General features: G+C 39.7%; 2 protein-coding genes across 4 annotated transcripts; one reads left to right on the forward strand and one right to left on the reverse strand.

The window, feature by feature from the left end:
* The first annotated feature begins 169 nt into the window (after nt 1-169).
* slc24a6a (solute carrier family 24 member 6a) lies at nt 170-17,395 on the forward strand. Of its 2 annotated transcripts, XM_067518731.1 has the most exons (17): nt 170-696; nt 979-1,059; nt 2,799-2,875; nt 3,009-3,083; nt 3,392-3,476; nt 4,143-4,246; nt 4,449-4,523; nt 4,753-4,778; nt 4,888-4,941; nt 5,044-5,180; nt 5,416-5,504; nt 6,685-6,952; nt 7,416-7,582; nt 7,742-7,856; nt 16,090-16,202; nt 16,703-16,768; nt 17,035-17,395. In XM_067518731.1, the coding sequence occupies exons 1-17, from the start codon at nt 597-599 to the stop codon at nt 17,143-17,145; spliced, it is 1,743 nt and encodes a 580-aa protein (XP_067374832.1). In that variant the 5' UTR covers nt 170-596; the 3' UTR covers nt 17,146-17,395. The 2 variants fall into 2 exon arrangements, with proteins under 2 accessions (XP_067374832.1, XP_067374833.1); XM_067518732.1 differs by lacking the exon at nt 3,009-3,083.
* LOC137134169 (uncharacterized) lies at nt 8,328-16,035 on the reverse strand. 2 transcript variants are annotated; one of them, XR_010915390.1, is made up of 2 exons: nt 8,516-16,035; nt 8,328-8,401 (listed from the first exon to the last, which is right to left on the reverse strand). XR_010915390.1 is itself a non-coding variant. In XM_067518730.1 (2 exons), the coding sequence occupies exon 2, from the start codon at nt 15,022-15,024 to the stop codon at nt 8,908-8,910; it is 6,117 nt and encodes a 2,038-aa protein (XP_067374831.1). In that variant the 5' UTR covers nt 15,025-15,643; nt 15,758-16,035; the 3' UTR covers nt 8,328-8,907. The 2 variants fall into 2 exon arrangements, 1 of the variants encoding a protein (XP_067374831.1); XM_067518730.1 differs by having other exon boundaries at nt 8,328-15,643; nt 15,758-16,035.
* Nucleotides 17,396-19,052: the final 1,657 nt, after the last annotated feature.

Here is a 19,052-nt window from a genome sequence, read left to right on the forward strand (position 1 = left end):
AGACTTCAATATTTTTTACAGTTTTTAACACTAAACACACTTTATTAAGAAGAGTACAACCCAGAGCTTTAGTTTACTTTACATGTTTGAGTCAGTCAAATGTGTCTACAGTGTACTTTAATCTCCCCACCCGAGCTCTCGGCCCCCTTCTACTCGCCCCACCCATTTGAAGGCGCTGCCTTGTGTTGGAGAAGACCCCATTCCCAGACTGAAAATAAACAAGAGGGGGGAGAGGGATCGGATCAGATCAGGGCAGGATGGGATGCGACGAGGATTTGAAACAATGAAATTTTTAAATGGTGCTGGTTGAGGATTTGTTGAATGAACATTTGTGCTGGTGTTGAAGCCGGTGGACGCGGATGCTGCGGTGGTCTGACCTGGATGCTGAGATGCTGATGACAGGCCGAACATCTTTCCCATCTTCCTGTTTCGTGGATGGAGAACAAAGCTAGAATATCTGTATACGATCAATCTGAAGACTAGAGTAACCAGGCACTTTAATCCAGCCTGTAGCCGGGAGACTGGCGGTGTGAAGAGGAGTCACAGCGGCGGCGGTAACATGTTCTGAACGGCGAGCTGCGGTGGCGCTTGGCGGGATGAAGGCGCCGAGGCCGACACGGCTCCTCCTCCGGCTCTGCGTCTCTGGAGTCGGTCTGCTCGCAGCCGCCTGGATCTTGCAAATTACGCATGTTACAGGTGCTTCTCCCGTTGCATATATATATAAAACTGATGATTTCATCAACTGATTTGGTGTTTGGCTTAAAACGATCCATGTTAATTTGCAGTAGTGATACTGTTAATAAAGTTTATGTTCAATAAATGTATTTTATCAACTCGGTAGAGAAAACAAAAATGTATCCTACAATTTTAGCAAAAAAACTAATTTCCACAATGGCTGTGTTTCACAAACACACTGTTATGTATAAAAACTAACATTTTGTCTATGGTTTATGTTTTTATATGTCAATCCCTTTTTAGGCTCCCATGGTGTCATTTCTCTGTCCAAGAGAGAGCTCATCCAGAAAAAAGAAGACACCAACCAAAATGACACTAGATCAGGTGAGATAGTTTATCACGGGTAAGTCTGCAAAATGAACAGAGAGAATCTTGTTCATTTAAGACAAAAAAAATACACTGTGAGTGTGCTGAGTTGGACTAAGGTCCTTTTTAGTCATTAACCCTTTAACTGGCTTAGATTCCAGTTTGAGTTTGAATTTTTATGTATTAATGAATATACAATGCATGGTAACTTTTGTAAGACGTGTGTGTGTGTGTGTGTGTGTGTGTGTGTGTGTGTGTGCCCCATAGCCTCCTTTCCACTAATCTTTTTAATCCAAGTCTATGTACATCTACTGTACAGCTCTAGTCCATCTCGTCTTTCATTTATTCAAACTCTGCACATCTAGATTTTAAAACACTGCTGGGCCTTTGAGGCACACGGTTGCTAGGAAACTGAATGTTGGTTTTGTGGTTGTATGCCATGTGCATCTGGAGCTGTTCAAAGTGCCTGCCCTGTCCTAACGACCCGATGATGATGAGGCTCTCATCAGCAGCCCTCTCTCATTTCTGTGTGCAGCATTTGAGACAGGGAGAGAATCAATAACAGCATCTTGTGATACTGATACTCAGATGAAGACATTTTGGTTTTTATATTAAAAACTCAGTGCTTCGGGAAAATCCAATAAAGATTAACATCAGTGTGTGAAAGTCATTTTCTTCCATGTTAGTTTAAGAGCATCATCTTGCTCTTGGAGATAAAATATTTAGACTTGGATCAGGCTTTTTAAACAACATTTTGGGACAGGTGATCACAATAGTGTCTATTTTTGCATGATAACAACACAATGTTGCCTCTGCACAGGAGTTTATCCAGTTGTCATACTTGTTTAACTGTGCTTTTTGTGACTTTCCTCTAGACTGGAGATTGTATAAGTCCGGACTCACAGCTAAACCAGAATACCTTGTGGGTATAATACCCTAAAATGCTTTCTAGTTTATGGTTTTGCACAGGCCGATAATTAGGGTTTTTATGGAACACTTTGGACATTGGAAAGAGGCCAATGTATTGTCTAATTCAGCTGAATTAGATGTGTCTGTGGGTCTAGTGGAAATGCTGACTTTTGGAAGAAGTAGAAGATGGAGTCTAATAACCAGGGAATTGTGTCAAGTCACAAGAGGAGCAGTTTTTTAAAAATGTAACTGAACCGGCTTCATTATACCATGGCACCACTTCAAACACAGTCTGTCTCAACCCCTGTTAATGTTACTAGGGAATACACACATCACACATTCAACAAAGTCTCACGCACTGCACACATGCACACACAATGGACTGGAGGTGCAGGGTAGGGCTGCAAATCACAGTTTTATTATTCATTAATCGGTTAATTATTTCTCCATTAATTGATAAATAATACTCACTGCATCTCAAGATATTCAGTTAAAATAACATAAGTCAAAGAATATCAAAATATATGGCACTCATAACCAATAAAATATAACCAAAACACACGATAAATAAACCATAGTAAACAAATGGTTTTCATGATTCAAGGATTTGTTTAGTTTTTATGTTTTGAACTCATATTTGTATGTAAATGGAATCAGATTCAGACACAAAACAGGTGCTGCACTTGTAAGGAGTGTCAGATTACCTAACCCACTTCATTACATTACATAACCCACTTTTTTTTTTCAGAATTGGTCTGGAGAGGCTTTTAATGTACAGTTACCCTAAATGTCCAAGTAGATGAGGGTTTGAATGGACCTGAACCTCTGTCTCTCCATCTGTTCTCCAGCTATCAGTGAGTTTCCTGAAGACATCTTTACTCTGGAGCAGAGGAGACAGGGAGCAGTACTGCTTCATGTTCTCTGCGTGAGTATCTGCTCTGCTGGCAGCTAAGTCAGACTTTGAAATAGGAAATCCCAAACTTAGTTGCGTTAAACTCACAAAGCTTCCCATACAGGCTAAATCATGTGGAAAGAAATGTATCTCCTGTGTTTTACAGGCTATCTACATGTTTCATGCACTGGCCATCGTTTGTGATGTTTACTTTGTCCCATCACTAGAAAAAGTATCTGAGGTATGAAATTAAATGTTTTTTTGTTTCATGCTCTCTATGTGTTGGTTATCAGAGCACCAGATTCATCTAAATTCCAACTGCATTCAAGTTCTATATTTTTCCCACTGCAACAAACAATGTGTTAATTTACCTTTAAATATGTAATGACTCTAGCTCCAAGCACATGTGATTTAAAAAAGGCTTGCTGAAAAAACTGAGCACTCAAAAATCCAATGTTACCCAAAACGATTAAACAGTGATGTTCTTGAATTGAGACATTGTAGGCAATAAGAAAAAAACTGATTTCGACCAACTTTTTCTTCCTCCAGAACCTTCACCTCAGTCAGGATGTTGCTGGGGCAACTTTCATGGCAGCTGGGAGCTCTGCCCCCGAGCTCTTCACCTCTTTGATTGGTCAGTGTGACTCTAATCTAATCAATAACTGACACTAATTATTGCATCATCCCTACTCCAATTACCTGCAATCAAAAGCATCTTCACCTGATTAGGAATAAAAAAAACAATTGTTTGAAGCAGATGCACTTATTGTCCAATTAAGAAGACATGAACTTACATTGCTTAGATGTTCTCAAATAGTAGACAAATAGAATAGACTGAAGAATCAATAAGATAAGAATTGCAAATGTATAGTGTAATTTATAGTTAAGAAGACTAGTTGTTCACAGGATGCTGTGGCTTAGACATAGAACAGACAGAAACCTTTGTAGGTTTTGGAAATATGTTAAACTAGACCAACACAATATAAATGTATTCTAGATAAAATTAGAAAGGTGTGCCTTTGACAATGGCCAAGTTGCCAGAAACAAAAGTCTTTCTGTGATTTGTAAAAATGAAACTTAATTTAAACTCAATAAGGCTTAAGGTTCTTCCCTCACACATCTTCCCAGCTCCCTGTTGTTTAACTTAAAGCTGCGATTCAGACGTGAGAGACATTACTGTATGTCAAAGTTTTTGTACCCTAAATATTTGTGAAAGGAAAATATAATCCATCATTTATGTCACCAAACTGTCACAATTAATTTGCTCATGATTTGGCTCCTCCTTATTGTCTGTTTTTAGGGGTGTTTATCACCAAGGGAGATGTTGGTGTAGGAACTATCGTGGGATCCGCTGTTTTTAACATCCTGGTCATCATTGGCATCTGTGGCATCTTTGCTGGACGGGTACACTCAGAGGGTTCAGGCCAAACTGACCTCGCCTTTTCCAAAAGTCCAAAATAAACGTATCACTTAAATCTTTTGCTTTGCTTTTCTGCGAATCAAAACCACTCAAACCATTTGATGCACATAGTCATCACAGTATTTGAGGATGTGCTTGATCAAGGTAATATACTGTTAATTTTCTGTGTGTCCATTTACTTTCCAGCCAATCACTCTGAGCTGGTGGCCTCTGTTTCGTGATGCTGTCTTCTACATACTGTCCATAGTGGTGCTTATACTGGTGAGAAAACCTGTGCGCAAAGTGCATTTCACACTGTGGTCTTTTAATTTTTGGATAGATGTCAGCAGCATTGGCAAGAGTTGCACAGCATTCATTTTAAATCAGAAAGATGAATGACAACAAGCCAGAAACCTATGCTCGGCAGTCACAACCAATAAATTATTTACTTTTTACTTTATATTTTCAAGATCATAGTATAAATAAAGTGGTATTTTCATTTTACCTGCAGGTGATCTATGACGAAAAAGTCCTGTGGTAAGAATATAATGAAACCTCAGCCATCTCTGCTGGATGTCAGATCAGTTTGATCAGACCAGATCAGATCAGACAGCTGACTATCATTGTTTTTGTATACATGTCTCAGGTGGGAGACCATCATCATGATCTCTATGTATGGGATCTATATAATCATCATGAAGTGAGTCACTTTCTCTTCTTTTCATGTTTCCATCATCGAACCACAACACACTCTCCACCTACTTAAGTCACAAGTTCATGGTTGCGTGTGTCTCCCGTGTAGGTTCAACCAACCTCTGTGCAGCCTGGTAGAGCGTCACTGCAGCAGGGCAGGGCAGCCATGCCTGGGCAGTCTGCGACGAACGACTGCCGTTGGAAATGCCGGAGACTGTGACAATGATATGGTGCCACTGAAGCCAGGTGCAGGAGCTCGTAGTTGTACTTGTGTATGTGTGCGTCTAAAACATCAAAAGGTTCTCTGAGCTGTGTTCATCAAACCCGGTAACACAGCTTGAGCTGTCATTCTAACCCATTTTTGTTCCCCTATGAATTTCCAACTGGGTTGAATAGAACTAGATCACGTTGATGGACACAGTTGGTTTCTACTTCTTCTCTCTGTCCTCTTTGTCTTCACATCTCTCTCCACTTTCCTCAGACTCATGCTTGGTGGCCAGTCAGGATTCTGGAGTGGTGATGGTGGATGAGCTGCTGAACTTGCACCCCCACCAGCTTTCTTTCTCAGAGGCAAGCCTCCGCCTTCTCACATCCCTGCACCCCTCCACCCGCCTGGCAGGATGCATAGTCATCAGTGAAGTACACAACACTTCCCATCACCCTTCACGTAACGTCAAGTTCCCATAGCCATTTTTTTCTGCTATGATTGGTGGGAATTAAATATTAAGTAAAAAAAACTGCATTAATATTTGTAATATTAGTATACATATAGTGAAAGATTGCTGCACTGTAACTTGTGCATTTAAACTTGGTATCTGCAAATCAAACAGTGGACAAACTGATTCACAATCACATTTCGTGTTTCTCCAGTTTTTGTAACAAGCACACACTTTTCAGCTGATGCCTTCCTAATGGTGCATCAGACTCATCCGGCCACTTTTACTTCTGGAAGAATTAAATTACTGGCTCCCCACTGTCCGGGCAGTTAGAGTAAATGGAAGGGAATTACTTTGATTTAAGGAGCAAATATAATTTTTTTATATCATATTTTTCATGTTTATTTAAGTTATATTAGTGTGAATTATTGAGCTTAGTCTATTTTAATACATTTTTTATTTTTGTATGTATGTGTTTTTATATATTCAGTACATCAGTTTCTCATTGTGTTTTAGTTTAGTCACTCAGACACAACAAGAGCTGTGAAGGGACCAGTGTGTGCAGAGGATGAGGTGCTGGAAGAGAATAAAGTAGCATATATTAGAGAGTTAATGGAAGAAAGAATGAAAGATGTGGAGCTGTGTACCACAATATCAAATAACGTCCTGTTTGCGGTGAGGACTCCTTCTATGAAGCCACAAAGAAAACAACAGACACAGTGCTGCCTAATGCATAATATTATCTCAGACACAAAAGCACACAAGAACTCAACCTCCAAATCTGCTTCTTCACTCTCTCTGTTCTCCTGCATGTGTGCCTGCCATGTTCAGTGCCAAATTAAAGTGTGATTGCCAATGCTGCTCCCGCTCTCTGCGATGCCCCCGATCAGCGCTTTCCGAATCGCCTCCGGTGAACGTGTGGACATGCCTGCCTGCCTAATCACTTTTTCTGCCATTTCTCATAATGTTAGCCACAGTTATATGAAACTGTTTCCATAAGCTTGCTGCAGTGTTTCTCTAGTCATTTTATTTCCTTCTCTTTCTTTTCATCTCACTTTTCACTGACTGCAACCAGCTTCTCTCTCCTTCCACAGAGGCAGATGCTGATTCGGGCTCGGGTCGGCCCTGAGGAGGGGGGAGCTTCAGGGGAGGAGGGTTTGGGTGCTAGCGGGCCATGGGAGAGGGAAAATGGGACAGTGGCAGAAGGGGAAAGGCAGATGCTGGCAGGAGAGAGGGAAAGGGATAAAGAGGTGGGAGGACAGACAGATGGGGGAGCACAGCCTAAAGAGGAAGAAGAGGAAGAGGACGGTCAGGAGGAAGCACAGGAGGAGAATGCTCCTTTCAAACCCTTCGTCCTTCCAGGTGAGTGGTGAGTCCTAAATTGGACTTTCCTAATAACTCTTTAACCGTGGAAAAGTTCCTTTGTGGTTCCCCTGTGTGCCCCTTGATAGCAGAAAGAAGAGTTAACATGGTTGACAAGGTTAGATACAAGAAGTGAGTTTGCTCCAACTGGAAACTTCAGGGGAACTCTAATGCAGAGGCACAAATAATAATTAGAAGATGTCAAACTAGCATGTGTGTCTCCAAAAAAAGGATAAAGATTTTGAGTCTGGCAAAAGATTTCTGCACCTGACAAACAAAGTGCTTCCAGCTTCACCTGATTGTAATGCTCTTCAGCCTAACATTCTGATTTATTGCTAATAGATCTAAGTAATGAAGGATGATGGGATAGCACATCCAGACAGTGCCACTTGCATAATTCAGAGATATAGATGAATCTCTAATGGTCCTCATGGCCACATTTGTATGTGTGTGCTGGACTTAGTTGGTTGGTGTGTGCGTCTGAAGTGGCTGCTCTCCTGGCCTGTGAGCGTCCTGCTTCACTACACCATCCCCAAGTGTAACCTTCCCCAGTGGGAGCGTTGGTACCTGCTCACCTTCCTGTCCTCCACGCTATGGATAGCTGTCTTCTCCTACCTCATGGTCTGGATGGTAAGAAACACACACACACAAAAACACACACACAGAATTTTTTGGCCAATTCCTTTGTTATGTATATACAAACTGAGGGACATATACCCACAAAGTCTTAGTGCTTTGTGTACTTTGTGTAATTTAACACACATAAATAACCTCTTTTCTTCTACCTAGGTGACCATAATAAGCTACACACTTGGTATCCCAGATGTTCTCATGGGTATCACTTTTCTGGCAGCCGGCACCAGTGTCCCTGACTGTATAGCTAGCCTCATTGTTGCCCGACAAGGTGTGTTTGTGTGTGTGTGTGTGTGTGTGTGTGTGTGTGTGTGTGTGTGTGTGTGTGTGTGTGTGTGTGGTTTCTTACAATACTGAATCAGAACATTGAGTTTTGATGTGTATCACTGGCCTCAGAAATACTGGTTTGACACATTCTTAGCACAGTGTCCACTAACTAGATATAATAAAAGCTCTAGAAAGAGTAAAGGTTAGTTTGTCAAAACTCTGAATTAATTCTGGATATCTTTAGGACATCTTGGCTCTTTATTAACACAAGTAACCTTTTTAAATAAAAGCATGATCAAACATAAAAATTTGTATGAGAAACAATTAAATGAAACGTTTAAATTGTGTAATGTTTACCGTTTCATCACTATCAGGCAGCTCTGTCTCTCTGACAAAAACATGTGTTATGCAAACTAACTTCAAAACTTAAGACAAGTTAGTGTCACTCCCTCCAGGAAAGACACAACACCGAAGCTCTTTGCAACTGATGGATTTATTCCCTCTTAATTAGCGCTTGTTGCTCTTGCTTTAGGTTTATCCACCGTCGAACTATTAAACATATAAAACATCACATAGACAAATCACGTTGTACACGTAGTGGATAACATAAACATTAAATGCGTAAATAAAATGTAAAACGGGATGCAAACTTATTACACATACCTCGCTGGCTGCACATCCAGGAGAGAATGAATTAAAATAAATATAACAAAACAAAAACAACTTATGAAACTCAACACATCACGTAAGACACCATAACTTCAGCTCTTTAAATTACCGCTCCACATGTTCTTCTTTTACCGAGCACTTGTCTTAAAAAAGTGTCCGTGTGCAACAAGGAGAAAACCTATAGTTCCTACCTAAACAATTAAATAAATCACACAAACATCCAAACAATATGCAAACGACACAGAAAATTACATAAATAATATTTATGGCATTTAAACTCCCACCAAATCACATTATTGTGATTTCACTTAACAATTGAACTTTATCACTCTTACCTAAGCTAAGACAATGAGTGAATACTATATCCTTGAAAGCAATCATAACATCTACTCTGCTTCAAGCAGTAGAATAGTCTTGTGCACAGGTCTATCTAGATACACTGGCTTAGAAGTACGCTTTCCTTCACTATTCAAGCTGGAGTCACTGATCAATAGTTTTACTTTCCTAACTTTTCCATCACTACTAGGATACACCTCTGTCACCCTTGCCAGCTTCCACTGAGTTCGTGGAGAACTATCTTCCTTAAGGATGAGAATGTCATTAACCTTTGTGTTTCTTCTGTCCTTTTGCCATCTTTGTCTTTGCTGAAGATTAAGGAGATATTCCTTCTTCCACCTGCTCCAAAATTCATTTGCCAAGAACTGCACCCGGCGCCACCTCTTACGTAGGTAAAGATCCTGACTTACAAACTGACCAGGAGGGGGCAATATTACTCCAGACTTCATCAAAAGAATATGATTTGGCGTGAGAGGTTCGAGACTTGTGGGGTCATTCAAATGCTCTGTTGTTAGAGGTCTGCTATTTATAATAGCCATTACTTCATACAGAAAGGTTCTGAGTGAGGCACTGTCAAGTCTTTTAGCAGACTGATCCAGAATCGCTGTGAGAACACTTCTAATTGTCCTTATCTGTCTCTCCCATACACCTCCCATATGACTGGATGATGGGATGTTTGTGATAAACTCACATCCATATGTTTTAAGTTGTTCTTGATTCAGGTCCTTCATTGCATTCATGAACTCTCTCTTTGCGCCTACAAAGTTAGTGCCTTGATCACTTCTTAGCTGTCTTACATTTCCACGTATTGCAATAAATGCACGCAATGCGTTGATAAAGGCATCTGTTGTAAGATCGTCCAACATTTCAATATGTATGGCTCTAGAGCACATGCACGTAAAAAGAAGACCATATCTTTTCAGTTCTTTCCTCCCTTCCTTCACATAGAATGGTCCGAAGCAATCTATGCCACAGTACGTGAATGGAGGTGTCATTTCCACTCTTTCTTCAGGTAAGTCTGCCATCTTTGGCTCCTGTGCAGTTCTTCTGTACTTTCTGCACCTTGTGCATTTATAAATGTGTGAAGCAACTGCACTGCTACATCCTATGATCCATATCCCATTGGATCGCAGTTCATTTACAGTCATGCCTCTTCCCTGATGATGTACTTTCTCATGGTAATGCTTAATAAGTAAAGAAGACACATGACTTGCCTTTGGCAAAATGACAGGATGTTTGACATATGGATGAAGGCTAGCTCTTGTCAAACGTCCACCTACTCGAAGCACACCATGCTCGTCCACAAAAGGATTTAATTTGTGAAGCTTATTGACTTTGTCCTTTGATCTTATTTCCTTGCTTTTTTCTAAACCTTTGATTTCACTGTTGAATGTTTCTCTTTGGACTAGTTTTATGATGTAAAGTTCTGCTTCTTGCCTTTCCTCAACACCTGTGGTTTCTTTTGGTTTTGGTCTAAGTCCTTTAATTTGTTGAGCAAAGCACTTAAGACGAGCAATAGCCTTGACGGCTCTATTCCAGTCAGAAAACTTTGTCATGCGGTCTAACAGTGTCCTATCTACCTTTACACTGGTGTTGAGCACCTGCACCTTCCGAAGTTCTGGATCATCTTTACTGACCTCTTCCACCACTGTACCTATGGGTAGCTCCTTTTCCCATAGAAAGTCTGGGCCAGTGAACCAGTTTGAAGCAACTAGTTGTTCTGCAGTTAGACCTCTGGAAGCATGGTCTGCAGGATTATCTTCAGACTGCACAAAATGCCATTGCTTAGGGTCTGTACTGGACTTGATTCTTTGGACTCTGTTTGCCACAAACACATGAAAGCGTCTTGCATCATTATTTATATATCCAAGAACTACTCTTGAATCAGTCCAAAAATGTTCTTGAAGACCATTTATTTCAAGCTCATCTCTAAGAACAACACTTGTCCTTGCTGCTACCACTGCCGCAGAAAGCTCAAGCCGTGGTATTGTGGTTATCTTAGTAGGAGCAACACGTGCCTTCCCCATAACAAGTGAGCAATGGACATCTCCGTTAGCATTAATTGCTCTAAGATATGTACACTCCCCATAACCTGTGGCACTTGCGTCTGAGAAATGGTGAAGCTCATATTGCCTGACATCAGTAAAGTTTACTGGTAAATAGCATCTTCTGATCCTTACTTTAGACAAATTTTGAAGGTCTTGTAGCCATGACATCCATTGTGTTCTGAGTTCTTCTGGAAGAGACTCATCCCAACCAACTTTATCTTGACACAGTTGCTGCAAGATTTGCTTTCCCCGTAGGACAAAGGGTGCTAGGAATCCCAAAGGGTCATAGATGGAAGCTACTGTCGACAACACACCTCTTCTAGTTAGTGGCTGTTCTTTGACAGTAATTCTAAATTGGAAGTCATCAGAGAATACGCACCACTGAATACCAAGGGCTCTCTCAAAGAGTGGTTCTCCCAAAGCCATATCCAGGGTTTTGATACTATCAGCACACTCTTCCTTTGGTAATGCTTGTATTACATCCTTGCTGTTGGAAACAAACTTATGTAGTCTCAGCTTGCCTGTACTGCAAAGTTCTCTAGCTTCCTTAATGAGTTGGATTGCCTCAGCATCAGAAGTAACATTCACCTGTCCATCGTCAACATAAAAACTCCTCTGAATGAATTTAACAGTACTTTGACTGAATTGATCTTGACACTGAGCGGCTAAATGTTTCAGACCAAAATTGGCACACCCAGGTGAGGACGCTGCCCCAAACAGATGAACCTTCATCCTAAATACTGATGGTGTTGATTCTAGATCATTGCTCTCCCACCATAAGAACCTTAAATAGTCTTGGTCTTCACGTTTAACATGGAACTGATGGAACATGCGTTCCACATCGCACATGACGGCAATTGGGCCTTTACGAAACCTACAAAGAACTCCTAGCAAGGTGTTTGAGAGTTCTGGGCCTGTAAGAAGATGATCATTCAGTGATGTGTCTTGAAATCTTGCTGAACAATCAAAGACTACACGTATCTTCCCAGGCTTTTGAGGGTGGTATACACCATGATGAGGAATATACCAGACTGGTTTGTTGTTCAGTTCTTCTTCTGGGACCTTTTCTGCCTCACCACGAACTATGAGGTCTTTCATGAAGTTCTTGTAGTCAGTGTAGTATTTCTGGTCTCTCTTGAATCTGCATTTCAAACTTGACAAACGCTGTACAGCACATGCTTTATTGTTGGGAAGGTTTGGCCTATCTTGTTTGAAAGGTAAGGGCATCTCGTAATGACCATCGTGTTTATGCTTTATTCCATTCTTCATCTTTGTGAGGAAGTTAAAATCTTCCTGAGAGAGAGTTGCTTCTCCAACATCTCTTTCACTGAAATCGGATTCTAGCATCTTGATTACATTATCTGGAATGGTCATTTCTTTGATTTGAGTCTTACACACATAGTGAACCTCACTTCTGAGTTTAACTATTGTTGTAGGTTCTGGTATCACCTGCTTTACAATGATACGATGACTTACTCCGATAGCATCACCATAGTTCTCACATGGGACACCATAGCTCACTATGCTCCAACCTAAATCTGTTTTTTGTGCAAAGGGTTGGTTTTCTTCTCCACTTACAACTTCTCTAGGTAATAAGGCTTGTGGGCAATTATAACCAATCAAAAGACCAATCTCACACTCCTTCTGTGGAGCTATGTGTTTTGCAAGATGTTCTAAATGACTCCATGCCTTAGCAGTCTCTGGAGTTGGAATATGTGTCCGATTGGCAGGAATGAACTCACGAGTATAAGCTGTTGGTACTGTGATCTTCTTAGATGAATGTAGTCCTCTTATCTGTAGACCATTAAGTCTTTTACAGGCAACAATTGTCCCTTTAGATGACATTGTCGATAGTTTTAGCCTTACTTGTTCTGTGTCCATGTTTAAAGCATCAGCTACTTCTTCAAGAATGAATGAAGAGTCACTCTGTGAATCTAACAGAGCGTAAACAAGTACTTCATTGTTTGGATCTCTTGGTGATGACACATACACAGGAACTATAGCTGAAGTCTGTACACTGTTACCTTCTTGTACAACTCTGTTGGATGTGATTTCTTTGGTGAGACTTTGTTGTACTGATTCTGTCATTCTTTCCTTACTGCAATCTCTCCATTTAGATTGTTCTCTTTTAGCTCCTTGTTCTTGGTTTGAGCGATCTTCATGTAAACATGTGGGATGACGTTTTGAGCAGACTTCACAAACCATCCTCTTGTTACATTTCTTAGACTGATGGCCTGTGCTCAAACAGCCGAAGCATAGTTCTTCGTCCTTAATAAACTTAATTCTGTCTGCAACTGTCCTTTCCAATAATTTATGACACTTATGCAAACCATGTCCCCTTTTCTTACAAAACAGACATGTAACTACGTTTCTTTCACTGATATTTGTTGTGAATATCTTGGTACCAATGGGTTGGTTCTTAAAAGGTACGGTGTTCTTGTTCTTTGTCTTCACCCTTTCTGATTCCAATGCTTGATAAGATGTAATAGGATTGCAAGCAATACTAGCTTCCAATGAAAGGAATGTTACAAAATAACTGAACCTTGGGAATCTCCCATGTTCCAGTTGATACTCTGTGGCCTTTCTGTTCCATCTGGTGCTTAGCCAGTCAGGTAGCTTGGCTGCCAGTTTCTGATTCTCATTTCCATCATCAAGGATTTGTAGACTCTCATTCTGATTCATAGCGCATTCACAACTGCACAAGAAGTCAACAAATTTCCTTAACTCAGAACTTTCCTTTGAGGCTATTTTTGGCCAGAAATATAGCTTGTCTCTGAAAGCCTTTGCAATGACAAATGGATGTCCATATCGTTCACTGAGCATTTTCCAAGCTGCATCATATGACTCTTCTGAACCAATTAGAAAATAACCTTCTAAGGCCTCTCGAGCTGGTCCTCCAATATACCTCTGAAGGAAGAAGATTTTCTCTGAGGTTGGAATGTTTTTCTGCTCAATCAGAGTCTGAAAGGATGCCTTCCAATGAGCAAACTTAAGTGGATCTCCATAAAAGACTGCAGGTTCTGGAATGGGAAGCCTATTTGCTGATATGGCCTCAGCCAAAACCTTTACAAGCTCTCCTGTTTCAATTTTGCTTGCACTGGTAGGAGCCTTTGGTGGTTTTGGTTGCTGATTTACATTGTTCACTTGAATGTCTTTCTGCGTAACTGTAAGATGTTCAGAGCTGTGTGCTACAAAACCCTTAATCTGATTGATTTCACCTTCATCGTAAACTTGAAGTTTTGCCTTGGCTGCATTTAGCCTTTTTAACTCTTCTAAGCGCTCAAGCTCCCTCTTTAAGGTTTCTACAGACCTTCTTCTTGCAGCATTCTCTTCTTGTTGTTTCTTTAAGAGAGAGGCCCTTTCTTTCTCTCTTTCTATTCTGCGTTCCGTTTCTTCCTTTTCTTCTTGCAGGCGATGAGTTAATGCAGCAGCTTCTTGTTCTGCAATTATCCTTTTTTCTTCAGCCTCAAGGTTGTATAGTCTCTGTTGATAAGACTCTTGTTCAGTCATAATCTTTAAAACGACTTGTGTGGCAGCATATTCAGCAGCAGCTTCTTGTCTTTTAATTGAGGAAGTATTAGAGTACATAGAATTAACCTTAGAACAGCTGGAAGCAGAAGGTGAAACACTGGATACAGAGGATGCAAATACTGATTTTGCGTCAGGCCAAATGATCTGTTCCTCTGCTCCTTGAATTTGAGACTGAGCGTTTTGCACTACAATCTCAGTAATTGATGTACAGTTGTCCATCTTGCGACGCATGTCATGAGCTGGGCGATCAATTTTTCTGTATTCATCATAAATACTGTTCAGCTCAGATAACTCTCTTTGAATGCTGACAATGTGCTCCTGTAGAATATCTCTGGGATCTTGTTTTATTACAGATTTTTTAGCAACCTTGGTTAAAGCTTTCCATCGTTCATATGTGCTGTCAAAGTGTAGCAGGAGAACCTTAAGTTTTTCTTTCTGAAATTCCTTTCCCTTTTCTGTTAATGTTCGGGCTCTTTCACTTCTACGAGGCTCTTCAGACGGTGATGTTGGTTGTGGAAAGCTTGACACATCCACCTCTTGTTCTATGCCAGCTAACACACTCTGAGCTTCTTTACTTGTATGAGACATTTTGTTACAAAACTATTTCAGAGTGATAAAGGCCCTTAACTACATTGGTTTGCAACTTCTTAAGCATATATGTTAATTAAACACATTACTGTTTCCAAATCGTTCTACTATAGTAGGTAAACATCAAATTTGAATAACAAAGTAACAATAATATAAACAAGATGCTTATAGGAACACTAGAGTGAACATTAGAAACATTGAACCGTAAATAACCCTTAAAATTCAATTCAATATACTTAATGTGGCAAGGAATACTTCTTTCAAATAATCAATCACTTTCTTCGCATTCAATACCTTCACAATATTTCAATTATTATTAATCCTCTAATATCAGTTATCAGTCCTTGTCACGTTCAAGACACACCTTTGGTGTCTATCTTATGAACATCTTCAGAAAACTGATGAACTTGGGTGTCTTTAACGTTTTTCTAATGTCTTATCTGAGTTCCGTGTCGGCGAGCAGTCGGGACTCTTGCAAGATCGAGAAGATTCGGCAGGTTCGAGTTCGACTGTCACTCCCTCCAGGAAAGACACAACACCGAAGCTCTTTGCAACTGATGGATTTATTCCCTCTTAATTAGCGCTTGTTGCTCTTGCTTTAGGTTTATCCACCGTCGAACTATTAAACATATAAAACATCACATAGACAAATCACGTTGTACACGTAGTGGATAACATAAACATTAAATGCGTAAATAAAATGTAAAACGGGATGCAAACTTATTACACATACCTCGCTGGCTGCACATCCAGGAGAGAATGAATTAAAATAAATATAACAAAACAAAAACAACTTATGAAACTCAACACATCACGTAAGACACCATAACTTCAGCTCTTTAAATTACCGCTCCACATGTTCTTCTTTTACCGAGCACTTGTCTTAAAAAAGTGTCCGTGTGCAACAAGGAGAAAACCTATAGTTCCTACCTAAACAATTAAATAAATCACACAAACATCCAAACAATATGCAAACGACACAGAAAATTACATAAATAATATTTATGGCATTTAAAAGTTAGTGTTCTGCACTGGTTAAATACGATCATTGTTGCTATGTTTCAGGGATGGGTGACATGGCCGTGTCCAACTCCATTGGCAGTAACATCTTTGATGTGTTGCTGGGCCTGGGGTTCCCCTGGGCACTGAGGACTCTCATAGTCAGCTATGGTTCAGTGGTAAGAGGTTTTTTTTTACCACCCAACATCCTACAACAAAACAGTGACTTCCCATTTCCCAGGCATTCGAAAAACTAAGACCATAACATAAATTGTTTTGTTGCTGCATCCAGTGACCTGCGTAGGTAAGATCTACACCTTCTATTTATGCTGCAATTGTTTTGTCGGTTCTTATCATTCTGTATATGCACCCTGTACTAAAAAACTACAGTGTCCCTGGTTTAGTGCTTGCAGGGGGCAAGTTGCCCTCTTACTGCTTTTTGAGCTTCTGGCTAGTGAGCATAGTGAAGCATTTAGTGGCTAAAGAAAAAGACAAATAGGGTGAAGTAAACTTGCGTTCATCAGGCAACCGGAAACATAACTCCAAGTGAATACTAACATTACAGTATTCAAAGCTACTGTAATACACCATATCTATTTAAGCCACGGCCAAAAATGAATGTTTTATTTAAATACATTTAAATTGTGAATAATTAATGCTTAGATTTATGTGTTTTTAGGTGACAATCAATAGCAAAGGTCTGGTGTACTCAGTGATTCTGCTGTTGGCCTCAGTCATACTTACTGTAAGTAGATCTTTACCACCATATCAAACAGTTGCTTTTAAAATGGAAACTAATGAATCGTTATTTCTTAGATTGTGACATGAGTAAACACCATTTGTTCCACCATTAGATGGCTTTTTTTTCATCATCAGTGATTTTTATCTTTTTTTATATTTGTTAAGACCTAAAAGCTTTTGATTCTTTTCCAACTATGGAGGATATGAGAATATATTTAGGGCTGTGCAACAGGAAATTAAGATCTCTCTTTTTTTGCTATCCAACCCCAGGTCCTGTGTGTCCATCTTAACCACTGGAGATTGGACCGCAGGCTGGGACTTTGTCTCATGCTGCTATACGCCATCTTCCTCCTCTGCTCCATCGGCTTCGAGAGGCTGTAGAGGACTCACACTCATACACACTTACTTACAGAGTCACACCCAAGGCCAGAGTTATGGTCAAACACTCAGATTAAAGAACTAATCTGATTTGTTTTTCGCCTTCACTGCTGACATCACGAATCAGATGTGCAGACAGATATCTTTTCATTTCATATCACAGTGTCTGTATGTGTTTGAGCAGCATTATTGTGACACCAGCTGCCTGGAAGCAACATTGTTTACCTTTGATAAAATGAGTATTTTACATAGTTTTTTACTGAGTACCTCCAGCCCAGATTTTGTGAAATCAAACACAACTGATAATGCGCTGTCTCACCACAAATTTATAAAGTATTGAATATGTATTCAGAAACCAAGAATATTTTATCACGAATCCCAAAGTGTATTAGTTTACTTATTACTTTACTTTATGACTGCTACAGATAACCTCAGTGACCAGATGATTATACATGTACATACATAAAGTTGTGCAATTATTTATGTAAATTTTAATGTCAAGTTTTCATCCCAGCTTTATATCTGTGGCTATAAATGGCATAGCATGGCTGATCATCACGCTCCAGATATTTGCACTAACCACCACTGTCTTAGCCTTGTACATAACATAGCCCCCCCTCCCCCCTATTTTCCTACGAAGCCTTTCTGCAGGGTCGTGGTTTCAAAGGCAACCATATGCTACAAGTTGTTTTGAATGTCTGCATTTGGAAAGACTCCTTGGGTATATATTTGTCGAGTGCAATAAAATGCTTTGTTCAGTGCCGTTTTCTGTTTTCTCACGTGACAATGTTAATTTCACATCTGCTGAAAATTAATGGGACTGATTTTGATCTAATGTTAATAAATGTGACTGTGAATTAGAAAAACATGAGAATAAAAAACAACTAAAATTAAACATTTTCCCAACAGATTTGGGCTAAAGGTTGCTAATGGAGAATCCATGAATATTCACCAGTTTTACTTATTGACCTACAAGAAAGGTTGCGGCCATAGCATAAATTTTGTAATAATTAAATTACTAACCAACTCTTAAACACTGCATGTAGATTATGATTACACTGTTGGGTTTAGTGTGGGTTTGTACTAAGTGATCAAGAACAGCTCAAGGACTACCACTGAGAAGAGTTCTCTTAAAAGAGTCGAGTTTGATAGAGTTTACTAGCTGTAGATTACAAAAGCCTAAATGAAAAACAAATTTAACTTTAGAAACTTGTATGAACCTGTATGAACTAAACACAATCAAGAAACTGTTGTGACATGATTGCTACAGTATATTTGTACAATTAACCAGGATCTCATTTTACATAAAATTCCTACAGACTCAACCCTTAAAAAAGGAGAGAATCTAATCACAAAAACACACAACTCTAATCACTTCAAAATTTGTCCAGGTAGTATGTAGATATGTAAAAATACAGGTCATTGTTGAATACAGGAAAACCAATTTATCTTTTACCTGAAATACAGTTTCTTTAGTAATTATTCACAACCAATGGGCTAAAATGTCAATTGTAATATCAAACAGCGGAGCAGACACACAATTGCAATGGCTAAATTGTAAATCTGTATCAAACTGACCCAATAAACTGATAGTCAAATTCTGTTTAATTTTGTACATAGTCTATTGCAAATGGCTAAAGCATAAACAGTAGAAGGCAATAGTTTAATTGTGGAATATAAGTTACAGAAAATGAGTTAGGAAGAAGATTAGAACAGTGCTCCTGTCAGATTCATGTTGGAGCTGAAAGACAGTTACCTGTATCCCTTCAGTACCTGTGACAGCTCCACAGAACTCACTGTTACTTACAGTTGATACTTCAACTGCAGGCTGGTTGAAGTATCTAGTTGGTGACACAGATCCGTGACTGAAATGATGAATCATCAGTGGGATGAATAGATGAGCACAATAA

This window comes from Channa argus, chromosome 10 (assembly GCF_033026475.1).
Source record: "Channa argus isolate prfri chromosome 10, Channa argus male v1.0, whole genome shotgun sequence".
In the NCBI taxonomy this organism is placed as follows: domain Eukaryota; kingdom Metazoa; phylum Chordata; class Actinopteri; order Anabantiformes; family Channidae; genus Channa; species Channa argus.